This window comes from Peromyscus maniculatus, chromosome 7, assembly GCF_049852395.1.
Source record: "Peromyscus maniculatus bairdii isolate BWxNUB_F1_BW_parent chromosome 7, HU_Pman_BW_mat_3.1, whole genome shotgun sequence".
NCBI classification, from domain to species: Eukaryota; Metazoa; Chordata; class Mammalia; order Rodentia; family Cricetidae; genus Peromyscus; species Peromyscus maniculatus.
In genome coordinates, this window is record NC_134858.1 from 63986999 (window position 1) to 64013454 (window position 26456).

The following is a 26456-nucleotide window of genomic DNA, read 5'->3' on the forward strand; positions in this document are numbered from 1 at the left end:
AAAATAAGTATAAGGGATGGGTGCTATTATTAGTGTCTTTTTTTCAGATGAAAAAGCTAAGACTTAAATTGCTTGCCAAGATTGTGGACAATTATGATTTAAACCCAAGTCTCTCTCCTCTTTTAACATCTTTAGGGAGTGAGGGAGAGGAGACAAGGTCTTTTATATAGCCCAGACTTGTCTTGAACTCCTAGAGATTCTGGTTTATCAGAAAAGTCCCTCAGACAGAATAAATATATTTATAGTTAGAATCCTAAGGCTGGATGAATTCTTCAGGGTTTAAAGATGTTAGAAAGTACCAAGCCTGCTTTGGACTACTAGAATATTACCAGGGTTCAAGTATATCATCAGGGCAAAGAATGCCTTAGGACTCAAGGTCTTCCAGGTGCTGGGACTGCAAACATGTGCCACCACACCAGCTTCCTCTCTGTGTCCTACTTGCAGTGTGTGTTCATACTGGGACTATCCTAGTTGTGTGGCTTTAGAATTTTACATTTGTGCCCTGGAAACAATATAAGGTAGTACCAAGACTCAATATTACCCTGGAGTTTTAAGGTTGATAGTGACTATTTCTTCTAGACATTATTTTTGGACTAAATTGAGTCAGCCACATATAACTTCCTCATATCCATCCTTTGAGTGGTTGTAACTACTTTGGAACTTGTGGGCTACACAAGGTTCAAATGATAGGACATTCTAAAGGACCCATATTGCTAATTACTTCAGTGAGTCTCTAACATTTCCATTGTTGGGGTTGGAATCACTTGATATATTATAATATACTAATACTAGTTCAACATATGATTCCATTTGCTAGAACCTGTATTGACAAACAGTTAAGGAAACCTGTTACGATTACACACATCCCACCTTCTCTTCTTTTATGTAGGTGAAAATTTGTGACATGCAGATGCGTGGCACACCACGGGATTTACTTCCAGGAGACCCTATTTGTAGTCCAGTAGCAGCAGTGCTAGCCGAGGCCACTATTCAGCTTATCCGTATCCTTCACCGAACAGACCGTTGGACTTACTGCATTAACAAAAAGATGATGGAAAGGCTACATAAAATTAAGATATGTATTAAAGAGTCAGGTCAGAAGCTAAAGAAAAGCCGCTCGGTTCAGAGCCGAGAGGAAAATGAAATGAGAGAGGAGAAAGAGAACAAAGAAGAAGAAAAAGGTAAACATAATAGGCACGGTCTTGCTGACCTCTCAGAGCCGCAGCTGAGGACTCTTTGCATAGAGGTGTGGCCTGTGCTGGCAGTGATAGGAGGAGTTGATGCTGGTCTTAGAGTTGGAGGTCGGTGTGTTCACAAGCAAACTGGGCGCCATGCCACGCTGCTGGGAGTGGTCAAGGAAGGCAGCACCTCTGCCAAGGTCCAGTGGGACGAAGCAGAAATCACCATCAGGTATGATGTGTGGAGTTATGCTCATAGCAGATAAATATTTGATGGTGAGATGGGCAATTGCCAACAGACAGTGAGTAATAATGTATTGTAGATGAACTGCTGGTTAACTTTTAAAAGTGATTTCCATATTGCTAGATATTATTATTTTGACTTAGTAAAATACAGGTGATTTGTAAAATAAGTTTTTAAATTTTGTTGGTGAAGAACTAAGTTCACTATTGTTAACTAGTTTTTATTTGGATTCCTGCTTCTTGTTGCTGGGAGGTATGTGTGCCAGAGATCACACTTGGTCTTATGCATGCTGGACAAGTGATCTCTCACTGAGCTATGCCCTACCTGTTTCCTGCCTTTTGATCATTTCCATTATACATGTGGACAGTAAAAAGCCAGCTGGCTACCTTATTGACCAGATTTTATGTTCAAGAGGCCTATGGTAGGAACATCTGAGTGAGCTCTATCTGTTTTAAATTAAAATTTTATTTTTTATACATGTGGGTATTTCACCCTCATGTATGTCTGTGCACCCCCTGTGTGCGTACAGAGGCCAGAAGAGTACATTGCATCCCCTAGAACTGGGGTTACAGATAGTTGTGAGCCACCATGTGGGTGCTGGGAACTGAACCTGGTTCCCTGCAAAAGCAGCTAGTGCGCTTAACCACTGAGCCTTTCCTCCAGTCCCATGATGAACTCTCCCCTTACTTTTTGTGACAGAATGTTGTAGCTTAAACTGGCCTGTAGCTCACTATGTAACTCAAACAGACCTCAAACTCATGATCCCCTTATGTTAGCCTCTCAAATGCTGGGAGTACAGATGTATGCCATTACCCCCAGCCTTACCTTTTTAAAATAAGTATTTCTATTCCCTCGATGTACATCATTTTAATAGTTACGAGAATTACATTTATTTGACACAAGCAAGATGCTTAAAAGCATTTAAGTGTATTTGTATGTATATAGTTTAAAATATAAACTTCATATATCCAATGTTAAATATTTCTATTCATAAAGGATTTCACTTATCTGAGTATATAATTTTATCATTTGGAAATCAGGATTTATTGATAATGTTATGTAACTTGATTATATTACCTAATGTGATTCTTATAGTTGTATATTAATATAACATTATCTTAAAAGAGTGATTCATAGTATTTAATGAAAGTAGTACTTTACAACTAAATAAACATGATAGACTCTTAATTGGAAAACACATATATGTAAAGTTTATATATAATGTCTGGCTATAATGGACTGTATTGTACACCCTTCACTTCACAATAACCTAAGAAACCCAGCGACAGCTTTACAGATCACATACAGTGTCTTCCTTTCCTTTCACTCTGCTTTGTCAGAGAAGATTCAGGATCTTATTAATATGTATGCAATGTAGTAAAATACATAAATTAATACATGAAAAAAGAAAATGTGGCAAAAGGGAAATGAGATTAGGAAGTTAAGACAGCCAAGAAGTAGGCAGTTACAGCAAAACTTCAGATACTTGCTGAGCTTTTCTATAATTAATGTGACTCTTAAACTTGGGGAATTTTATGTCATATATCATGGATATGCAATCATATTCTTACTTAAACTACAATTATGAGTATCAGTTGAAGACTACAAAGTAAAATTTTTAATGAGACTAAGTCTCCAATGAAGGAGGTTACAAAGATCTACTACTAAATTCCCCAGCTAGCTTACGTCACACTACATCCGCCTTACCTCCTAATTTGTAAGTAAAGTCACATAGCCGTATTCTTGTACTTTTTGTATCAGTGGTTGCTTTGGTACCATCACGGCAGGGTTGAGTGATAGCAAGAGTCTACATGTCCCCAGAGCTCTAAGATCCTTAGACCTGGGAAGTTTGCTTACTCTGCCTTACATTGTTTAGTGGTAAATATTCTCATTTGAAAGCACATGTGCATTTCATTGTTGTTGCATTTAGCATTACATCTCTATTTTCTCATGATACCAGTTTTTCATTCTGTAATGTTGTCAGTTGGTGTAAATTATTATCTGCATTGTGTACATGACATGTCTTGTTTTGTCTATGTTATTTTCTGTACCTTCCTCCTGTCTTTCCCTCACTTGCTTTTTCCTGTGTCATTCTGATCTTTATTAAAGCTTCCCAACTTTTTGGTCGCCTAGTGATACTCCATTGTATAACCTGGAACCCTGTGAACCACTGCTGTTTGATGTGGCGCGATTCCGAGGCCTGACAGCTTCTGTGCTGCTGGACCTAACATATCTGACAGGCATTCATGAAGATGTGGGGAAACAGAGCATCAAACGACATGAAAAGAAACACCGTCATGAGTCTGAGGAAAAGGGGGAAACTGAGCAGAAACCTGAGAGTGAATCCATTTTAGATGTACGGACAGGGTTGATGTCTGATGATGTCAAAAGTCAGGGTACCACAAGCTCCAAATCAGAAAATGAAATAGCTTCATTTTCTTTAGAACCAACACTGCCAGGTGTGGAATCCCAACATCAAGTAACAGAAGGAAAGAGGAAAAATCATGAACATACATCTAAAACGCACGACATAGCTCAGTCAGAAATCCGAGCAGTCCAGCTTTCCTATCTCTACCTCGGTGCTATGAAGTCACTCAGTGCTCTCCTTGGCTGTAGTAAATATGCTGAGCTCTTGCTGATTCCAAAAGTTCTAGCTGAAAATGGCCACAACTCAGACTGTGCGAGCTCTCCAGTTGTTCATGAGGATGTGGAGATGCGTGCTGCTCTACAGTTCCTGATGCGGCACATGGTGAAGCGAGCAGTCATGCGGTCACCCATAAAGCGAGCGTTGGGGTTAGCTGACCTGGAACGGGCTCAAGCTATGATTTACAAACTAGTGGTCCATGGGCTTTTGGAAGACCAGTTTGGGGGCAAAATTAAGCAAGGTATGTGATCTGATGAAATTATACTCATAACTGTCAATATAATTCTATAAATGATTGGTGAACGTATATTTTTTTTGGCCAAAGAAATTTGCCCAATTGTTTTTCCTTTGTAAGATAAACAATCATTTTTTTTGTTACCTTTACTTTAGTAATTATTGTGTACCTGCAATTTTCTATTTTAAATCTACATAAACACTAGAATTTCATAATTGTCACTAAATTTTGGAAAGCTGAAATTACCAGGTCTAGTGGTGCACACTTTTAATCCCAGCACTCAAGAGATAGAGGCAGAGAGATCTCTGTGGGTTCAAGGTCAGCCTGGTCTACATAGTGAATTTCAAAGACTGCCAAGGCTATATAGTGAGACCTTGTCTTCAAAAAAACCAAAAAGAAACAGACAAAAACAGCTGACATTTAATTCACTTTTCAAAAGGTATCCAATTACTTACTGATCTGATTTGAAATATATTCTTAAAACTTCTCAGAGATGTTTTTAATATGTGCTATTTCATAGACAATGTATTGTGTGAAAAGACCCTGGCTTCCCTTATCTTTATCTTCACTTTGGGAAATAGTACAAATTTTTTTAAATAAAAATGAGATCCATTCAGAAGATGCTTGTTGAATGCCCAGTGCTACTTAAAACAGTGTCCCTTGCCTTCAAGAAGCTTGTACTCCACTGAGAGAGGCAACACAGGCCTGGAACCCCAGCATTTGGAAAGCAGAAGTTCAAGGACAGTCTTGGCAACAAATCATTTTGGAGGCCTGGCTGAGCTACATGAGACCTTACCTATTGGGACAGGTAGAAGAGCAAGGAAAAAAATGAAGTGTGTTAGATCTTTATTCTTTCTGCTTCTCCTCCCTTTCCTTTGCTCTCATTCTTGTTCCATCTTAATTTAGATAGTACATAGAGAGAGGTAGGTGGTACATATAAGTAGGCATGTTCTAAGTTTGGTTTACATAGTACATAGAGAGAGGTATGTGGTATGTATAAATAGGTATGTCCTTAGTTTAGTTTAGATAGTACATAGAGAGAGGTATGTGGTATGTATGAGTAGGCATGTTCTAAGTTGATTATGAAGGGATGTAGCCATTTAGTAAACCTAAGAATTCGTTATGTTTTTAAAAATATTTTTATTTTATGTGTATGGGTGTTTTGCTACATGTGTGTCTGTGCATCACTTGTGTGCCTGGTACCTGCAGAGGCCAGAAGACAGTACTGGATCCCCTGGAACTAGAGTTACAGATGGTTGTGAGCTGCCTTGTGAGTGCTGAGAATTGAACTCAGGTTCTCTGGAAGAGCAGCCAGTGCTCTTAACCACTGAGCCATCTCTCCAGCCTTAGAACTTGTTGTTTTTGTAGTAACTGTTACTTTATTTGTTGTTCCTTCAATGGAGAAGGAAAATATAAATATGGTATACATTTTTGATACACACATACCCTTCAAAAGTCATAGCATGAAATTTCTGTCAAAGTTGTTTTTTTTTTTTGTTTGTTTTGTTTTTTTGTTTTTTTGGTTTTTCGAGACAGGGTTTCTCTGTGTAGCTTTGTGCCTTTCCTGGAACTCGCTTTGGAGACCAGGCTGGCCTCGAACTCACAGAGATCCACCTGCCTCTGACTCCCAAGTGCTGGGATTAAAGGCATGCGCCACCACCGCCTGGCTCTGTCAAGGTTTTTATTCTTGCATTTATATGCCTTTGCCAACACTGGAGATAAGTGTCTGTAGTAGGACAGGCCCATAGGGTTGAGGAAATTGGCTCAGACCAGTTGCCAAGTCATGCATATAACATACTTTCTATGAGCCAACCTGAAGTCTGCCTGAGGGCCTATCGACAGGCGCTGTCAGAGTTCCTGATCGTGCCCAGCCAATAGGGACGACCACACAATGCCACCAGATTGCGACACAGACTAGGTGCTGAGAGGAGGATATATAAGGCCTTCCCCATTATTAAATGGAGGAGTTTGTTGTTTGCCTTCAACTGACTCCTGGTGTCTGTGCCTTTGATGCCGTTCCTTCTCATCCCCTCCCTGAGGAAGCCGTTAAGAGTCTGAGCAACAAGTATCAAAATCAAAATGCTAGACAAATAGTTTTAGTGTTTGGATATATTAAGATAACCTCAAATTTTAGACATCACTCTGCCTCTTTTGAGACAGGATCTGGTAAGTAGGTCAGACTATCCTTTAACTTGCAGTCCTCTTGCCTCAGCTCCCTTAGTGCTTGGATTCAAGGAATGTGTCACCGTATCCCCCACTTTTAGTGTATTTGTAAGAGAATTCTCTACAATCAGAAGTAATTGCAAGGGCCTACAGAATCTAGAATAATGAATACAGTAGTGAAAGAAGAACGTGTGTGTGTGTATGTGTGTGTGTGTGTGTGTGTGTGTGTGTGTGTGTGTGTATGTGTTTAAGAACTACTTTTGACGTTCCTTCAGAAAATATGTATAGGAACTTTGTTATTTTGAAGCAAGGTTTCGCTATGTAGTCTTGGCTAGCTTGCTACATAGCCCAATGTGTCCTTGCACTCAAGATAATCTTCTTGCTTCAGCCTCCCAAGTGGTAGGATTATAGGTGTACATGACCAAACCTACCTCTAGGAACATTTAAAATTCAAGTTTTCCATTTTTGACTATTGCTTTTGAAAGAGACAAATCCTTACTATTCTCTTAACCTTTGGCTTACAGAGATGGATCAACAAGCTGAAGAAAGTGACCAAGCCCAGCAAGCACAGACACCAGTTACCACCAGCCCCTCAGCGTCCAGCACGACTTCCTTTATGAGCAGCTCCCTTGAGGACACCACAACTGCCACCACTCCTGTCACTGACACAGAAACGGTGCCTGCATCTGAGTCTCCAGGAGTGATGCCACTTAGTCTTCTCAGGTAGAGAATCGGCCTTTCTTTACGTCTGTCACACTGATGCTTTTGCTTCTCAAAGCACATTGTTTCTCGCACACAGAGTGTGCCCATTTAAATCGAGGTATTCCAGAGCTGGAAAGAACCTGGGATCATATAGTGAAAACATATCCTAGTGAAAGTGGAAACACCCCTCTGAAGTTTTATTACTTGTCCTGAAGTCTCAAAGCCCGTTAGTGGTGGGCTCGGGTCCAATGATCTTTTTTGTAGGGACAAGGTCAGTCTGTCTTCCCAGGCTCTGGTGATACTCCTGCTTCTGAGTAGGGGGTGTAAGTGTGCACCACCATACTTGGTTTGGCTAGGCTTTTAAAGATTTTTTTTCTTCAGAAAGCCAATTAGTTACTTCTTCCTAGGGTTTTTTTTTTTTTTTTTTTTTTTTTTGTGGGTGGAGGGGAGGTTGTTTTGGGGCAGGAGGGTTGATGCTGCTACTGAGGATCAAACTCAGGACCCTTACATGTTACACAAATGTTCCATTGCTGAGCCATATCTCTAGCCCAATATTTGAATTTTGAGTGGTAAAGTCTAAAGAAAAAAAATCATCTGCATAAAATAATTTTTTCTTCTTGGATTCTTTCTTTTTTGAGCATAATTTTTTTCTTTTTCTTTTTTTTTAACATTTAACACTTATGTGGCATGAGAGCACACATATCACAGTACACATGTGGAGTCGGAAGACAGCTTGGGGAGTTGTTCTCTCCACCTTTGTATAGGTTGCAGGGATTGCATTTAGCTCCTCAGGCCTTCATGGTAAGCTCATTCACCCGCTGAGTCGTCAGCTCAGTAGCTCTGTGCTCTCATTTTTACTCTCTGATCCAGCAGTTCTCTTTTGAAGTGAAAGGAACATGTTTGGAGGGGCTTCTTCAGCCACTTGTATGTAATAAAGCTATTCAATGCTTACGATTTCTATTCCTTTTTGCTTAGTTTGCTACTGTATACATACCAGGGAGGCTTTAGAGAGACCTTCATGGACAGCCTGGCTTAAGTGAAGTAAGGAAAGCAAACTAGTCTTTTCCTCATGGGTAGATTGTCTTTATTCTCACTGAACTAGACAGTAGAAGGGGAGCCTCATCTCTGCCCTTAGTGATTCTCAAGTTTTGGTGTGTACAGTTTTCCCACCTAAGAGCTCTTTGAAAGTTCTGGGATTATATCACCACCATGTCAGATTTAGTAGGTGTATAGAGCCCATAGTTTACGTTTTCACAACATTTTCCTAGTTGTGTGTGTGTGTGTGTGCGCGCGCGCGCGCGTGCACACGTGTACTGGTCTTCAGCGCACATTTTGAAAATTGCCACTGTGTATTTGTGTGGAGGAGCATTGGTGATCACCTGTTTTTTAGCTCTCTCATTTGAGTCATAATTCTAGGAGATGCTAATTCTTGTGGTTTTTAGAGCTTCTGGCAGTTTCAGAATTTAGAAGTGTTCACAAAGAATCTGTGACCTCTTGTCTCCATCGAGGCCCTGACTACAGTAGGCATAGAGTTAAAGGGTAGAATCATGCCCCTTCATTGCCATAGGTGCCCACCAGATGACTTCCTCTATTTCTTTCTTTAGTAGCAGAAATTGAACTTAAAGGTACACTCCTAGAATCTTCTTTCTTCTTAGTCTTTGTTTCTCTACTACTGGCTTAGACTTGATTGGAGCTACAGTTATTGCCACAAAACTCTGTAAGCTCCTATTTCCTAAAGCTTGGTGGTGGTAGAGCACTTGCCTAGCATACACAAGTGGCTCTATGTCAGTTCCCAGCACTGCAGAAAAGAGAAAGGGCAGATCTGGACTTAATTCTTTGATCAGTGTGAGAGGGAGTGCCTTTCATTCCTGTGCATGTCATTCGTACACTGTTCATACCATGTCATACATGCTAAGTTCCTCTAGTATATCATACATACACACTATTTTTCAATTGTGTTGGGTACCTGGACACTTTTCATTCTATATGTTAATACCTGAGATCAGTGTGTTAATTTTATAACTAATGGATTTATATTTAAGTTAACATCAAGTTTCCCCTCTTTTTTTTTTTTTTGTTACAGGGGTCTTGTATCCTAGGCTACCTTTGAACTCCTTAAAAGGCCAAGATGGCCTTGAACTCCTGTCTCTACCTCCTTATTGCTGGCATTATAGTATATGCTACCACACCACCTTTTATACAGGGCTAGAGATTAAACCCAGGGTTTTGTGCATGCTAGGCAAATACTCTACCATCTGAGCCACATCTCTAGTCCAAGTTTTCTGTCCTTAAAATTCTTCTTTAGTACTGTATTAATACCCTTGTCGTCTTGATATTACAATAAAAGAAAAACTCCATAAAGGCAAGGACTGTTCATTTCTTTCTTTCTTTCTTTCTTTCTTTCTTTCTTTCTTTCTTTCTTTCTTTCTTTCTTTCTTTCTTTCTTCTTTCTTTCTTTCTTTCTTTCTTCCTTCCTTCCTTCCTTCCTTCCTTCCTTCCTTCCTTCCTTCCTTCCTTCCTTCCTTCCTTCCTTCCTTCCTTCCTTCCTTCCTTCCTTCCTTCCTTCTTCCTTCCTAGTGCTGGGATTAAAGGTGTGCGCCGCCGCCGCCACCGCCCGGCCTCATTTCTTTTTATTATTGCTGTATCACTCCCCAATATGTTGCTGCTCTTTTTCTAGGAAATTATAATAATATTATTATTTTTTATTTTATAATTTGATTTAAATATACATATCAGCCATGGATTCCCCTGTCTTCCCTCCTTCCAGCCCTCCTCCCAGTCCACCCCCCATTCCCATCTCCTCCAGAGCAAGGACTCCCCATTATTTTTATAGTTAAGAGTACTCTATGACATAATTACTTTTAATACTGAAGAATCTTTCTTTCATCACCCTGTATTAAATTATAGCTAACTTGTGCTATCTTCCAGGTTATAATTTCTTTTGTAAGAAGACTTGTGACATGTCTGTTCTTTTCCAGTGAGATTTTTTTTTCTAATCATTGTTATTTTCTTAAAGGCAAATGTTCTCCAGTTATCCAACCACCACTGTGCTTCCTACACGTCGTGCACAGACTCCTCCAATATCATCATTACCAACCTCTCCTTCAGATGAAGTAGGAAGGAGGCAAAGTTTAACTTCTCCTGATTCCCAGTCTACAAGGCCAGCTAACCGCACAGGTGAACTTGCTGTCATGTACCGCAGTACCCAAACCTCTTTGCACTCTAGCTATGTGGACTTTGTTATATAATCATCGTGTTTTTTTCTTAATTGAAGATTAAAAAGTGATTTAATGAATGAAAACTATACTTTCAAACTGAGTGCCTTCTATGTTTTGAATTGTAGATTGAATTATGGCTTTTTGGAGAGAAGTAACATGCATATCAATCACACATGCCCTTCTTTCCTTATGAACCAATGTTCAACTAAATGTCTTTCTAATCATAACTTCATCCATAACCCACACAATTGTAATATATCACAAGGAAGCATCAGAGAAATCCAAATTGAAGGGCTTTATACAAAATGACTAGGCAATTTTTCATGTATCACAGTGGTTGGCCAGCAACTCAGGACGCTGAGGCAGAAGGATCACAAGTTCAAAATCAGCCTGAACAACTTAGTGAGGCCTTGTCTCAGAATAAAAAGTAAAAACAGAGTGGGAGAGTGCTTGCCTAGCATGTTTGAGGCCCTGAGTTTGATCTCCAGTACTAACAGAGGAAAACTAAGGAGATTAAGGAGACCAAAGGAACTTGACAACCAGATAAAATGCACAGATGATCCTGGATCCTTTGCTATGAAGAACATTATCAGCATATGTAGTGAAACTAGCATGGGAGCTGGATTAAATGATGACACTCCTAATTGCCAAACTCTGTCTGTAGTTGTAGGACTTACCTGTTAACATTCAGAGGAGATAGAATAGCTGCTTCACTGTTCATTCTGCAGTAGTTCAGGAGAGAAAGATTCCTTTGTGCTCTTCTTGCAAAGTTTTGTATATTTTAATTTTTATCACTAGCAGATTTATTTATCTGTGCAACAGCCCTATATTGCCATGAGAAATTTAGCTGTATTTGCATTTTTTAAATAGACAAGTAAACAATCAATAAAAAAAAAAACAACAAAAAACCCAAAACCCCTCTATTGGGCTTGCCTCAAAATCATGATCCTTGTGCCTCAGCCCCTTGAGTGCTGGGATTGCTGACATGTAACTCGATACCCAGTTTAATTTACCATATTTTAGTAGTAAAATTGTGTTGAGTTTGAATAATTCTGGGAAGCTGAAGTCCCATGTTACTGTGTGTGCACTTTGCTTATGGTGTGTAGTAGTCGAGCCCACTTTGCTCTTTCCTTTGCTTCAGCCTTGTCAGACCCCAGCAGCAGACTTTCCACCTCTCCTCCTCCCCCAGCAATTGCAGTCCCTTTGCTGGAAATGGGCTTCTCTCTCCGACAGATTGCCAAAGCCATGGAAGCTACAGGTAAGATATGTTTTATAGTTCATTATCGGTAGATCCGACAAGTCTCAAATGTTTTTGAAGGAAGCATTTTTTAAGAGGTCATAAATGTTAAGATTTTTTAAAAAGACATTTTTATGTGTGAGTGTGTGTGTACATATGTGAATGCAGGTGCCTACTGAGGCCAGAAAAGGGTATTGGATCCCCTGGACCTAGAGTACAGTTGGTTGTGAGATACGTGACATGGGTATTGGGAATGGAACTTGGATCCTCTGAAAGAGCAGCAAGTGCTCTTAAGTGCTGAGTCATTTCTCTAGCCCCTCTTCTTAAGATTTTAAATAGCAGATCTATTATAAAATCATCAGGACAGACACTCTTAAACTAATAACGTAAGTCATTGATTACTTTATCCATATTCAGTATCAGACATTGCCTCTGCCTGTATAGGTGCTCGAGGAGAAGCTGATGCCCAGAATATCACTGTTCTTGCTATGTGGATGATTGAGCACCCTGGGCATGAGGATGAAGAGGAGCCCCAGCCAAGCAGCACAGCAGACTCCAGACATGGAACAACAGTTCTGGGAAGTGGTGGGAAGTCAAATGATCCCTGTTATTTGCAGTCACCAGGAGACATACCATCAGCTGATGCTGCTGAAATGGAGGAAGGCTTTAGTGAAAGGTAAAATCCTAGTTTTTTTATTTCTGTCTCTTGTATCCTAAGTAGTTCCTCTAAAGCTCCATTTCTATCCCTTCATAAATGCTTCTACTGCTGTATAAATTTAATAAGAATATGAAAAGATTGGCATGTTAGTTATAAGCTAATGGATTTTTTTAACATTATAAATTATTTAATTGGCTGAAAAGTACTTCAGTGCTAGAGTACTTTCATAGGATGTACAGACTCCTGAGTTCTGTTCTTAGCACTGCCAAAATACCAACTGATTTAATTAATGAATTTGATAAAAATAGACTTTTCTGTCTCATTTTAATTGAATTCATATTTCCATTTATTCTAAAGTTTTCTTCAGTGCTGGGAATTGAATCCAAAGTTATATACCTAGTAGACAAATATTCTAACACTGAGATATATAGGTATATTCCCAGTTCCTGTAGTTTTTACTATCTAGTATTTTATGTTTCTTTTTTTTTAGCTGTGAAAAGATTTCTGAAGTATATATACCCTATAATGAGATATAATAAAATATTCTAAATTCTCCTCACAGTCATTTCCTTTTACATTTCTTATGACTATATTTTTTTATTTTTTATGTTTATAAATACTTTGCCTGCATATGTGTTTGTGCACCACATTTGTGCCTGTTGCCTATAGAAGCTAGAAGTGGGTAGCAGATCCCCTGGAACTGGAATTACAGACATTCATGAGCCGCAAATGTGGGTTCTAAGACTCGAACCTGTGTCCTTTGGAAGAGCAGCCACTGCTCTTAATCACTGAGCTATTTCTCCAGTACCCCTTCTTAATTTTTTATTTTTTTTATTTTTTTTAATCATTTAACTATCAGGTTCTGTATCAAGGCTTATGTCTTATGTAAACTGCAAACTTTTTCTAATAAGTTCCATGAATATCTTCATAATTTAATTTGAAGTATATTTCCCCTAGACACAGATTCTCAGTCATTTCAGTTAAGTATTTAATTGTTTAGCATTTAGTTGTTTAGCATTTAGTTTGAAGTTATTTTCTCTTTTGCTGTGGGGTTTGGAATGACACTCCAGGCTTCACACTCTAGGCAAAGCTCTCCTACTAGCCACATATCCATTTCTGATCCTGTTTGATTTTGGACATGAGTTAAGCATCATGTTACTGTTGGCAGAATCCAAAAATCAGATAAAATGAATGCCCAAGAAGCAGTGTATGACAAACCTAAAACTAAAGAGTTTCACAAAGGTCAAAAGATGTTTCAAAGTTTTGTCGTAGGCTGAGGGGATAGCTCAGTGGTAGATGCTTAGTATGCAGGAGACACTGGGTTTAATCCCCAGCAACTCTCCACCAAAAACACTTTATGCTAATCATGTCCATTTCCTCGTTTGATACTGTGAGTATTAAAAAATTAACAGGATGTTTTTATAGCCAAAGTCATTGAGAACGACAAAGCAAACAAGCAAAAAAAATTATAAATATATTATGATATTCTGTTTTATGATATTCTATTATGATGGTATGTCTTAATTTTAATTAAAAAGTTAATTTCATAAAAACCAGTTTAGGAGTTGTTAACTCAGTTGGTAAGTACCTGCAACCTGAGTTTGCTTCTCAGAACCTCTTTAAACAATCCCAGATATGTCCAGTTGTGGTAGTACATGTTTATAATCCCCGCAGAAGGAGGTGGATCTCTGAATTCAAGGCCAGCTTGGTCTCTATATAGTGATTTCCAGGCTAGCAGAGTGCATAGTGAGACCCTGTCTCAAAACACACACCCACACCCAAACCCACAACCACCACAACCACCACCACCACCACCAAACCACCATCATCTATATAGGTAGAAATGAGTGGAGCCACAGGACTCTAGCCAGTCAGCCAGCCTAGCCTCCTTGGATAGTTACAGGGCAGTAAGAGACCCTGTCTCAGTGGGGGAAAATAAAGGTAGTACCTAAGAAACAACCCCACACATATTCTCACAGACATTCATTTGTACCTGCACATACGTGTGCACCTACACACACACACACACACACACACACACGCACGCACGCACGCACGCACGCACGCACGCACGCACGCACATGCATGCGTGCACAAACTATTTTATTCTCAGTGATATTTGGAGAAAAAGGTAATGCCACAGGGAAGCTTGTATTTTTGCTTTCTTTTAATGAGAGCATTAAAAAAATTGCATTCCCTTCAAACTTGCTTTTGTAGCCCTGATAATCTGGATCATACAGAGAATGCAGCTTCTGGAAGTGGACCACCAGCTAGAGGCCGATCAACAGTAACAAGAAGGCACAAGTTTGACTTAGCAGCTCGCACATTGCTTGCAAGAGCAGGTAATTATTTTCCACATCCCTCTCTTGGTAAAAGATCTCATTTAAAATTGGTTATAGATGCAGCAGTAAAGAAGATACAAACTAAAGAATAAGTGAACTCATTGCTACTACTAAGTGGATCAGCTCTTTGCATATAATTTTGTACACTATATAATTTCACTTACAATCACAGCATGTATTCATAAGTTTATCTTTAAGCTGCCTCTAGAGATAGAAGGCTATTGTGGTCACTTGTAGATTTTGAAAGATTTTGTAGCTGTTCTCTCTGCCTTTAGTCAGTTACAATTTGAGAAGTGATGGTACTTAATGGTTAGCATCAGTGGTGAAAAGTTCCTGGGAGGGGCACTGTACCACTCAAAAGTAGGCACTGTTTTTCTGCTGTACTCTGGACTTTAGAGCCTCACCACTATGGTCCTAGGTAAGGAAGTATAAGTTCTCTCAGTACATTCTTAAATTCTAGAATTGTTTTGGGGACATGGCAATGTATTGTCTTTTTGTTTTATGTTTTTTATGATACTGGTGATTAAACCTCACACATTTTGGGTAAATACTCCACCACTGAGCTGTATTGCTATTTCATTATTTCATCATCATCATCATTACCATCACCATCACCATCACAGTGCTGGGGACCACACCCAGGGCCTTATGAATGCTAGGCAAGTACTCTACCACTAAGCTATATTCCTAGCCACAAGGAAATATATTTTCCAAACTAGAAACCACATTATTCATTGTTAAAAAAAGAATTTTATTATTAAAATATTAAAACGTAAGTGATGATTCAATATTTTATGAGAACCATGAGAAAGAAATTTGAGACTTGCCAAGAAAATATAAGCTATGCATTTACCATAAAATGAAGAGAAGCTGAGTTTTAACAAGTAAACCTACAAGAGTAATAACAGCTGACATTTATAACATAAATAAATAATATTTGTAACATAAATAACAATATAACATCTTAAAATTTTTTGTCTGTAGTATCTTATTTAAACTTATCAGTAAGTAGTCTGAGAGATAGAATATTTTATAGATGAGGAAGCGTGTGATAGTTGTAATGTGAGGTATATGACCTGGAATCCAAAGAAGTAGCTGAGGTAAGTTCTCTCCTACATGTGTGGCAATTAAGAACTGGCAAAATATTCAAGATTATTTTATTCATGCAAATAAAATGCTTCTTTTGTTTTGTTCTGAGCGGGGTTATACCGCTCTGTGCAGGCTCACAGGAATCAAAGTCGGAGAGAAGGAATATCTTTGCAGCAAGACCCAGGGGCGTTGTATGACTTTAATTTAGATGAGGAATTGGAAATTGATCTTGATGATGAAGCAATGGAAGCTATGTTTGGACAAGACCTGACCAGTGACAATGATATTCTGGGAATGTGGATCCCAGAGGTACTGGATTGGCCTACCTGGGTGTGTGTGACTGCAGCGGGGGCTGCTCTGACTTATTTTCCTGCCCTCCTGTTCATACAGCTTACTAACAGCGGCCTTGCATAGAGTTGAAAAAGCCTTACATCTCATCCTGAGGTTTGGGATTTAATGCTTGAGCATTGCTTTGATACCTCAAACTGATAAGAAAGTCTCTCGTTGCTTTCTCTGTGTGATTTATTGCTTCTCTCCCCAGACTAGATGACTAGAGCCATACTATGGTAATGTTTCATTGTAACTTCAAAACTTGACATTAGGCCCTAGTACATACTGCTGAGTTACCTAACATGGTTGCTTTAATCACATTCCTATCTGCGTGCATGCTCCTCTTCTTCATAGATTCTGTTTGATCAGTGTAAGGACTTATTTGGGGGACAGTGCCTGCCCACATCTTATAATACCCTTCAGTCAGGGCAAGGTTCATGTGGGTTTATGTGTATACATTGTTTAGCATTACATTTTTATAGTAGGGAGACTAAAAAGCTCATAGGTGTGGGCTGTTATCTACTTGATTAGGTTAATAACATAAATTAATTACAATAGTATATCTTAGAAATTCAGAAAATAGGTCTTATTTTATGGCCAGGTAAAAAGTATTTTCACTGGAGAGTTTTGTTGTTTTTAATGGTTTGAGGTAGATTTAAATTACTGAATTCTTATTTTCAATAGAATAATCTTAATGTTATAGCTTAAGCTAATAAAAAGAGGAAAGAATACCTTCAGATTGTGTGATCTGATTTCTTATTGAAAGAAAATTATGTAGCATTAATGAATATCTTTGCACTATTATAGGATATTTAAAAGTAGCTAGTTTAATATCACAAATACTCTACCTCTAATGCTAAATTGACTATAATTTGCTATAAAATCATTTTGTGCAGCATGTTTGTGAGTCTGAAGACAGGGAAGAAGTGGTGGTGTGTGAATTGTGTGAATGCAACGTCGTCAGCTTCAATCAGCACATGAAGAGAAACCACCCTGGCTGTGGGCGCAGTGCAAACCGCCAAGGTTACAGAAGCAATGGCTCCTATGTGGATGGCTGGTTTGGTGGTGAATGTGGGAGTGGAAATCCATACTACCTGCTGTGTGGCAGCTGCAGGGAGAAGTACTTAGCGCTGAAGACCAAAACCAAGACTACAAATTCTGAAAGGTACCTTGAAATTGTGTTGTAGATGCCAGCCTCTTGAATGAGAACATTTCATTCTGTTAAGACACAGGGACTGTTTTTGTTTTCCCCCTTCATTGTAAAGAATTAGTTTCGACTGAATTGGAGGCAGAACTTACGGAGGTCAAGGAATTCCTAGCAGATCTGGGAGTTGTTTTTGGTCTCCTTGGACTGCAGGCATAGTGGCATAGCAGCAGGCCTTTCATGGCAGTTGGACTGTGTTAACCATTAGCATCTTGGCAGGTTGCGGTCAGGGTCCTCATCTTAACCCTCCAAAGCGTAGGGTCAAGATTCAAATTGACATTTTCCAGCATATTTCTGACATCTTAACTAAGATGTATTTTTTTTATGTAAAAATATACTGCTCTGTTTAAATGAGCTTCTATGAAAAAAAAAGACTCATATACTTTATATACATAACTTCTAGTTCTGCAGCTTTTAAACCTGACACTTCCTAGGACAGTTTGATTAAAAGAGTTATTGAAGGTGACCAGAAATGTCCCCAGTTTTTTTTTTTTTTTTTTGGTTTGTTTTTTGTAAAGCAGCCATTGATCTGTAAGCATGTGTGTACATACAGCAGTTTTTACTTTATTTGTCCCATAACACAAGACACTTTTACTTTTTGCTGCTTTATTAATGAGCTCTTACAATATTCTAATGACTTAATTTGCATTTGGGTACTAACTTTTATATAAAAACACAATGTTCTTCATGTTTGGTGCAGGTACAAGGGACAAGCTCCAGATCTAATTGGCAAGCAGGACAGTGTGTATGAAGGTAGTTGTTTGTTTTGAGAGCTTCCTTATTTTACATGTATTTTTATGTATAGTCCTTGTTTAACATCTGCTACTAAACTTTACCATCATGTGTGTTTGTGTTTGTGTACATATTAACTAGAGCTTTCCCTAAGTGTATCTGAGGTTGCTTGATAACAACATTCCACACTTGAGAGTCACAAGAGAGAGAACCCAAGCTCAAATGTCAGCTTTACTTAGGGTGGTAATTTGTTTGTAGTTTGATTTTTTTTTTTTCCCAGAATAGGAAAAAAAATGTAACATTTTAAAGTTTTTCCATCCTAATTGTGGGAAAAAAAAACATTGAGATGAGTGCTGTTTGTGTTTTTGGAGCACTCATTTGCTCGAATGTTTATTAGCTAAACCATCTATGATTAGTTCAGAATTTGCTGTTGCTTTCCATGGATTTGATTCCACTTCCTTTTCCAGTAGTCTCACATGCCTCAGGAATACAGTTTGCTCAGATCTCCAGGAGATGGTGCCATAGTTCATTTTGTAGGCCTTGGATTTTGACTCCAACATTTTAGATGATTTTAATGTATCTTAAAACAACTACTGTTAGCAGAACTATGCCATGTTTATATTCACATGCTATATATTTATTTAAATTCCAGAAGATTGGGACATGTTAGATATTGATGAAGATGAAAAATTAACAGGTGAAGAAGAATTTGAATTGCTTGCTGGACCACTTGGTTTAAATGACCGGCGCATTGTGCCAGAACCAGTTCAGTTCCCTGACAGTGATCCACTGGGAGCATCAGTAGCAATGGTCACAGCTACCAACAGTATGGAAGAGACTCTGATGCAAATTGGTGAGCTGAAAGGCTGATTGTCATCAATTTTGTTGTCTGTTTTAATATTTTTCTTAGGTAAATAGTGAAAATAATGATTTATCCCATTTCACACCACCAAGTCTCCTTAGCAATTAGTTGGAGGAGGGATACTGAGTGAAGGCCAGAGGTTTGACGTGAGTTTTTTTTTCCCTGTATTGTTTTCCACCAATAGGGTCTTTCACTGCACCTGATTGGAGCTCTTTGATTTGACTAGACTGGCCAAATTCACATGTAGGTGCACCCCCTACACACACAGCAAAATTTTTAAATTGTCACTATTAATGACTTAGCTCTTTATGTGTACTCAAAGTGTATCTTATTTATATCTTTCTTGGTCTGGAGAGATGGATTGTGGTTCAGCATTTGCTGCTCTTGTAAGATGACCTGAGTTCTGCTCCCAGCTTCCACATGGCTGCTCACAAATGTCTGTAACTTCAGTTCCAGGAGATTTGATGCCTTCTTCTGGCTTCCTTGGACACTGCACATACACACAGTGCACATACATACATGAAGTCAAAATACTTATACACATAAAATAAAAACAAATAAAATAGTTAAAAAAAAAAACTATGCCTTTCCCATATCTGTTCATATCAGAAGTGACACATAAAAAGAATGAAGAAAAACAAACATGTATTTAATGGAAATTTTCTTCAATTAATTCAGAAATCTCTACATTTAATATCTTCGAGAATTTCTGCTAGTTCTATCTAGGTGAGCAAAACACATTGTCTTGCTATATTTCTTTGCAGACTAGAACCTATGTAAAACAAGGTAGAATTCAGTAGTCCAGGTGCTTTATCTCATTTTGTAAAGAACTGAACACAGTCCTGCTTTCAGGTTGCCATGGCTCCGTGGAAAAGAGTTCCTCTGGAAGAGTGACACTAGGAGAGCAGGCAGCAGCCCTCGCAAACCCTCACGACCGGGTGGTGGCTTTAAAGAGAGTGACCGCTGCAGCTCAAGTCCTTCTGGCCAGAACCATGGTCATGCGAGCACTGTCTCTCCTCTCAGTCAGGTAAGTGGTGTGTCAAGTGATGCAGTTAGCTTCTGAGGTACTACTTCACACAGGAGCGTGGTCGGGGATAGGAGAGAGTTCCCAAAACTTGAAAATATGTTGTTGAATGAACGTAGGTTAGACTTAGTCATTATTGTTATTTATTCAGTTGATGCTTGGCTCTTCTTAGGTTGGAAGAATACCAATTTAGTGCCAGAGTCAGTTGCTTATCTTTTTTGTTGCTCTTCCGGAAATTGGAAACTGAGCTGTTCCAGTTGATACTAGGTAAAAATTACAGAGTGAATGAGTGTTTCTGCAGAACTCACACTATATAAAGATTAAAAATAGACATCTAATGTATAGACCTTAGGCAGTGGTTACTTTAAGGCACAGTGGCTTCAAGGAGCCCCTAGCAAGCTTCTGATGTGCTGCTAGAGTTCTGTCTCTTGACCTAGAGGGTGGCTACACGGGGATTTCCAGACTGAAAGTTCAGGCTCTGTGAACATTCCTAATGTCATATTCTAGTTTAGTGATAACTCTCAATGCATACAATATTCATTATAAAGGAAAAGTTTAGATGACCATTTCAGTTTTATATCATGTTTTGAAATAAGGACATTTTTGTGACTAATGATGGCATAGCTTTTGTTTGATTTTTGTTTTTGATGAGGAAGGTGTATGTATGTGGGGTGCAAACTGTCCCTTAAGAAACCTATTTTCTCTGTTTATCTGAAGTGCTTTCTTTTCCTGGCAGTGGTTCCAGTTGTAGCCTGGCTGCCGGTCTTGAGTCTCTGGGGTTAACAGATATCCGTACGCTGGTTCGGTTAATGTGCTTAGCTGCAGCAGGGAGAGCTGGCCTTTCCACCAGCCCTTCTGCCATGGCAAGTACCTCAGAACGTTCACGAGGTGGGCACAGCAAGGCCAGCAAGCCCATTTCTTGCCTGGCCTACCTGAGCACAGCAGTGGGCTGCCTGGCCTCGAACACTCCAAGTGCTGCCAAGCTGCTGGTACAGCTGTGTACACAGGTAAGGCAGCTTTGGGCAGTCTTGACACTGAAATTAAATCTGTGTGTCCAAATAGGTCAAAACTAAACTCTCTGTCCCAATTGCCTCTTCAGAACTTGATTTCTGCTGCAACAGGTGTCAATCTCACCACAGTGGATGATCCAATTCAGCGGAAGTTTCTACCCAGCTTTCTCCGTGGAATTGCCGAAGAAAACAAGCTTGTAACCTCCCCAAACTTTGTTGTCACGCAAGCCCTTGTGGCGTTATTGGCAGACAAAGGGGCCAAACTGAGACCTAACTATGATAAGTCAGAAGTAGAAAAGAAAGGTGGGTGTCATATAGTTTGAGTACAGTCTTCTAATTGACGTGACTCATGTTTTAAGAGGTGTCGTTTTTGCAGTTGTCATCTGTGTTAAAGGACATTTAAGTTTAGAACATAAAAGAATTTCAGAGATAGCTTTGGTATTTGAGGTCTAACTGTGTAGTCCCAAGTTGGCCTCACCCCTGCAATCTTCTTACCTGGGCCTCTTGGATGCTGGGACTTACAGGCTTACTCAGACCAAGAAATGAGTATTAGAAAAATGGACCAGTTCGTGTGGTTATAGGTAATGGCTTGAATCAACATAAATGGTCGTGTTCTTTAATACAATTTAAATAAAGACAGTATTGAAGATAACACTTTGAAAGGACTACTTAAATTGCTATTTTACCTTTGCTTCAATCAGGAACATTTAGCTGAGATTGGTGGACTTTGGGATCCACTGATCTAGTTCCTTGACTAGCTATTTAGATCCATTTTAAAAGATGGCTCATGTATTTGGTGCTGAGTATTAGAACCCAGAGCCTTGTCCGTTCTGATCATGTGCTCCATCACTGAGGTAGAACCCTGGTTATGTCCCTGCTGAGGTGCTCTGTAAGCACAGGCACTAGGTTGTTGGTCTTAAGGGCCCATTGCCTTTGCATAAGCCAGAGAATGATTTCTGCTGTATTCCCAGTCTAAGTTTTTAGAGCAAGCACTATTTATTGGTATATAATGAAGTAGTCATTTGAAGTGAGTCAGACTTATTATAGAATTTGGTGTGAGATAAATATGTTATATCTTATACGCATACCTTAGTAAAATAATTACTTAAAAAGCGCTAATTTATAAAGAAATGGGTTAACCCATTTTTGTTTGTTCCTCACCACCAGCTCTCACCTGGGCATCATGTCATTGTTTTGTTTAAGCAGGTTTTATTGCCCAATTGTATGCCCATCCTTCCTATGATCCTTCTGCTGTAGGCCCTCTGGAGCTGGCCAATGCCCTGGCAGCCTGCTGCCTCTCCTCTAGGCTGTCCTCACAGCATAGGCAATGGGCTGCTCAACAACTTGTGCGCACTCTTGCTGCACATGACCGTGACAACCAGACTGCTCCACAAACACTCGCTGATATGGGAGGAGATCTCAGAAAATGCTCTTTTATCAAGTTGGAGGCTCATCAAAACAGAGTATGTATTTTGAATATAAGGTGTGTTAATTACCTGTATAACTGCTCAGAGTGTAAGTCTCAATGTCTCTCTTTTGTGTCTCCTTTTCTCACACACATACACACGATTACCAAGATTTGCCTAAGTAGTTGCCAGTTCTAGTTTCTTTGTGTGTGGGTTGACAGAAAGAAATCACTTCCTAAAAAATGAAGGCTTATCTATGCAACAAGGAACATTGCTATTCTATTGTAGCTGACTGATCTAGTGGGCCTCTAAATTTTTAAGAAGCAAGTACTGAAATGTATTAATTGATTTAAAAATCACTATAGAGTCTGTGTTACTTTTAGAATATATATTTTAAAAAAAAATTTTAATGTGGTGCGTAGAAGAGTAAAGGGGGTATGTGCATGTACCCATGGAGACCAGAGTCATTGACTGCCCCTGGACCTAGAGTTGCAGGTGGTTGTGAATTGCCCAGTGTGGGAACTGGGAACCAAACTTGGGTCCTCTGTAAAAGTAGTACAGGCCTGTAGCCACTGAACCATCTTCAGTCCCATAGGAAGTCCACACTAACATCAGTGCCATTGGAAGGGATATGAGAAATGTGTGTGGCAGCTTGCTCTGCCTCTTAAAGTCATTCCTTCTCAGCATGTTATAATGTTTATCTTTATTGAATTAAACATTTAGTTAGGATTTTAATAGGGAGCCTTTAAGGTATGGCTCATTGGGTAATGTTTACCATCCAAGCCGGATGACCCAAGGGAAACCAATACTATAGGAGAGAACTGACTCCCCAAAATGTGACTGCCACTGGGCATAGGTGTTCTCCCCCCATTCATACATATAGATGTGGTAATTAATAAAATAAAAGTGTATAAAAAGATCTTAATAGATCTCAAATAATTTGAAGGAGTTTGGGCCTAGTACTTTAAAGCTGTACTTCAAATAAGTATTTTACAAGGCATTTAGAAAATGAAACCATATATATTGGATTACACCATGGATATTTTTACAGTTTCATGGTAGATAGCTTTTTTATAGAACTTCAAATGATGAAGTCCTTTAAATCAAAACTTGACTTGGCTTATCTATCTTCACTTTTCTAGGTAATGACATGTGTTTGGTGTAATAAAAAAGGCCTGCTGGCTACAAGTGGCAACGATGGCACTATTCGGGTGTGGAATGTCACCAAGAAGCAGTACTCACTGCAACAGACCTGTGTATTCAATAGACTGTAAGTGCTTGTTCTGCTGGCGTAAAGCTGAGTCAGTCTTTAGCATGCCTCACCTTGGTTATGTTAGCATAGTCCATTCTCATTAAAACTTGAAAGGTTTTTCTCTTAGGATAGTATTTCTAAATCTCCAGAGTGTATGTTTAGGCTTATTAAAAATCTGAACAGGGCCTACTAGCAAATACATGTTTAGTTAGATAGTACAGTACAGTATATTAATTTTCATCAGTCTTCAGTGGTTATTTGGGAATTAGAGGAATTGTTTTGTATCAGCATGTTGCATTCTTATAGTATTGTAACTAGATGTAGTTATTTCTTTTATGTTTTTAAATTGATTTAAAAGTTTTCAAATAAAAAAAAAATCACACATTGAAATTAACCAAGCTCAAAGTCTGTGTATCACATTGGACTTTTGTATAGTCAGAACAGCCACTTAGAACAGCAGCTATGAAGCATTGCACTGGATTTTACTGGCACTATTTAATATATTTTTATGTGCTTATCTACCACAAAGAATGGAAACTCCACGACAGATTTCAAACTAAAACACATTTGATTTATATACGTCTTTGTAACTCATGTCCATTACTCACATTTAGTCCTTCCTCATCTCCTAATGTTTAACCCTTTTGTTCTCTTTTCTACAGATTGTATTATACCCACATGTACATTTGTTTGCATGTATTAGATTGGCCAGATTCCCACATATAAAAGAGGTCTTATGGTTTTTTTTCTTTCTGAGATTGTGTGATCTCACTTGATATTATACATTCTAAATCCATTCATTTTCCTAAAAATTTTGTGATTAAATTTTTATGTGGAACTGAATATTATTCTATTTTTTATAGACACCAGATTTTCATTATCCATTCATCTGTTGATAGACAACTAGATTACTTCCAATTATGTTACAGTAAAAACAAACACAAACCATAGCAATAAATATGTGAGTACAAATGTTCCAATGATAGAGTATGGAGTTCTCAGTGTATATGCCCAGGAGTGAAGTAGCTGAACCATATGGTAGTTCTGTTTTTAATTTTTGAGAACTCTCCAAACTAGTTTTCACAATGGCTGTTTGAATTGGCATCACAACCAACGGTGAATTTGGTGAAGTTCCTTTCTCTCCATGGGATTCCTTTCCTGAAACCTTCTGTATAAATTAGGCATACAAAAATCAGTGTATTCTGAATACTACCTGTTTACAACTCATAACAATTTTGAATATCTTTACTGGCAAATTCTGTCATAATTATGAGTAGTTGAAGCATCATTCTTTCATAATTGACATCTTCTCTGTGATGATAAATACTGCTGATTAAGAATATCCTATGATAACTAGCCTGTATGTACCCTTTGCTTTAAGGTTTGAAATTTAGCTTACTAAATTTAAAAATGGGGATAGAAATTACACACTCATCTGTTTCATTTTAGGGAAGGGGATGCTGAGGAAAGCCTTGGATCACCCAGCGACCCAAGCTTCTCACCGGTTTCCTGGAGTATCAGTGGCAAATACCTTGCTGGGGCTTTGGAAAAGATGGTGAACATCTGGCAAGTAAATGGTAAGAGTCCTGAGACTACTGCAGTGGATGCAACTCAGCATCCTCTCACTGAGGCTTGGAGGTCAAGCAGTGGCTTGGCTTCTCTTTACCTGGAAATCTATGAGCTGTTCAACAGCTATGAGAATCCTGCACAGGATGCACTTCCTGGAAGTTTCAGATACCTACTGTTATAAACCAAAGCTTCTTTTAATGCAGCAGTAAGCAGGCTTTGAGGAGAGGTAGTAGTTGCGAGGCTGTAAGCTATATAATGTTCAGTCACTTGAAATAGCTCATTTATGTTTCTTTCAGAGGTAAATTTTTGTTTTTGTTTTGTTTTCAAGACAGGTTTTCTCTGTGTAACAGTCCTGGCTGTCCTGCAACTTGCTTTGTAGACCAGGCTGGCCTCAAACTCAGAGATCTGCCTGCCTCTGCCTCCCAGTGCTGGGATTAAAGGCGTGCACACCATACTGGGCAGAGATAAACATTTTTATTAGGCTTTTTTACATTTATTTATGTGCGTTTACACATATGTCATGGTGCGTGTATGGACAACTTGAAGAAGTTTTCTCCTACCATGTGGATCCCAGGGATTGAATTTAGGTCATTAGGCTTAACAGCAAGTGCCTTTTCCCATTAAGCCATCTCAGTCTCCCTGTCAGTTTTTATTGTGTTTCTCTGGGAAATCCAAAAATACTGTTGTAATTATAGACTTACTAGTAGTATTTGTTTAGTTTTACGTGTTTAAGAAATGGCTGTTGTCATTCACATAGTTGAGGAGTAGCTAGCTAATCTTAGCTGTAGGCAAATTATTCATATCAGTTGGGTTTTCAGTAGTTATGAGGAGTCATTGAGCATTATGGTCCATGGAATTTCAGTACTTGGGAGACAGAGGCAGGAGGATTGCTGAGAGTTGGGGGTCAGTCTGGGCTACATGATGAGGCCTATGTCAAAAACAAATAAACCAGAATGTAGATGTAACTGCCTTGTTAAATAAGAAACACAGAGCCAAATACAGAGTTAAAAGCCAAGAGGTCAGAGCAATAGCTAAGAGCTGAGATTAAAAACCTTACCCTTCAATGCCGCTGCTGTCCTACCTCTCCGCAAGAGAACTACTTCCTGTGTGTTTGTGCTTTTTATTGACTTTCTGTTCTGCCTTCTCATTGGTTATAAACCCAACCACATGACCTCCTCATCACTGCCCATCTATACGGACCTCCAGGTCTTCTGTGGTTGGTATTGAGATTAAAGGTGTGTGTCTCCATGCTGGCTGTGTCCTTGAACACACAGAGATCTGCCTAGCTCTGCCTCCCAAGTGCTGGGATTAAAGGTGTGCGCCACCACCGTCCAGCTTCTGCTATGGCTTGCTATTA

General features: G+C 39.0%; 1 protein-coding gene across 22 annotated transcripts in view; it reads left to right on the forward strand.

Annotated features, from left to right (window-relative positions):
• Herc1 (HECT and RLD domain containing E3 ubiquitin protein ligase family member 1) overlaps positions 1-26456 on the forward strand; it is a 163870-nt gene that overhangs the window by 102180 nt on the left and 35234 nt on the right. For 14 of the 22 annotated variants that reach the window (XM_076576547.1, XM_076576558.1, XM_076576562.1 and 11 more), the window contains exons 37-53: positions 890-1410; positions 3532-4307; positions 6989-7187; positions 10183-10343; positions 11526-11642; positions 12066-12297; positions 14497-14621; positions 15820-16040; positions 16937-17205; positions 17945-17997; positions 18629-18829; positions 19691-19865; positions 20599-20869; positions 20962-21175; positions 22079-22335; positions 23421-23548; positions 24980-25107. In XM_076576547.1, coding sequence (XP_076432662.1) covers positions 890-1410; positions 3532-4307; positions 6989-7187; positions 10183-10343; positions 11526-11642; positions 12066-12297; positions 14497-14621; positions 15820-16040; positions 16937-17205; positions 17945-17997; positions 18629-18829; positions 19691-19865; positions 20599-20869; positions 20962-21175; positions 22079-22335; positions 23421-23548; positions 24980-25107 — 4048 coding nt within the window. The remainder of the gene's footprint in view (positions 1-889; positions 1411-3531; positions 4308-6988; positions 7188-10182; positions 10344-11525; positions 11643-12065; positions 12298-14496; positions 14622-15819; positions 16041-16936; positions 17206-17944; positions 17998-18628; positions 18830-19690; positions 19866-20598; positions 20870-20961; positions 21176-22078; positions 22336-23420; positions 23549-24979; positions 25108-26456) is intronic. The other 8 variants (XM_076576552.1, XM_076576560.1, XM_076576564.1 and 5 more) reach the window with 5 other exon arrangements.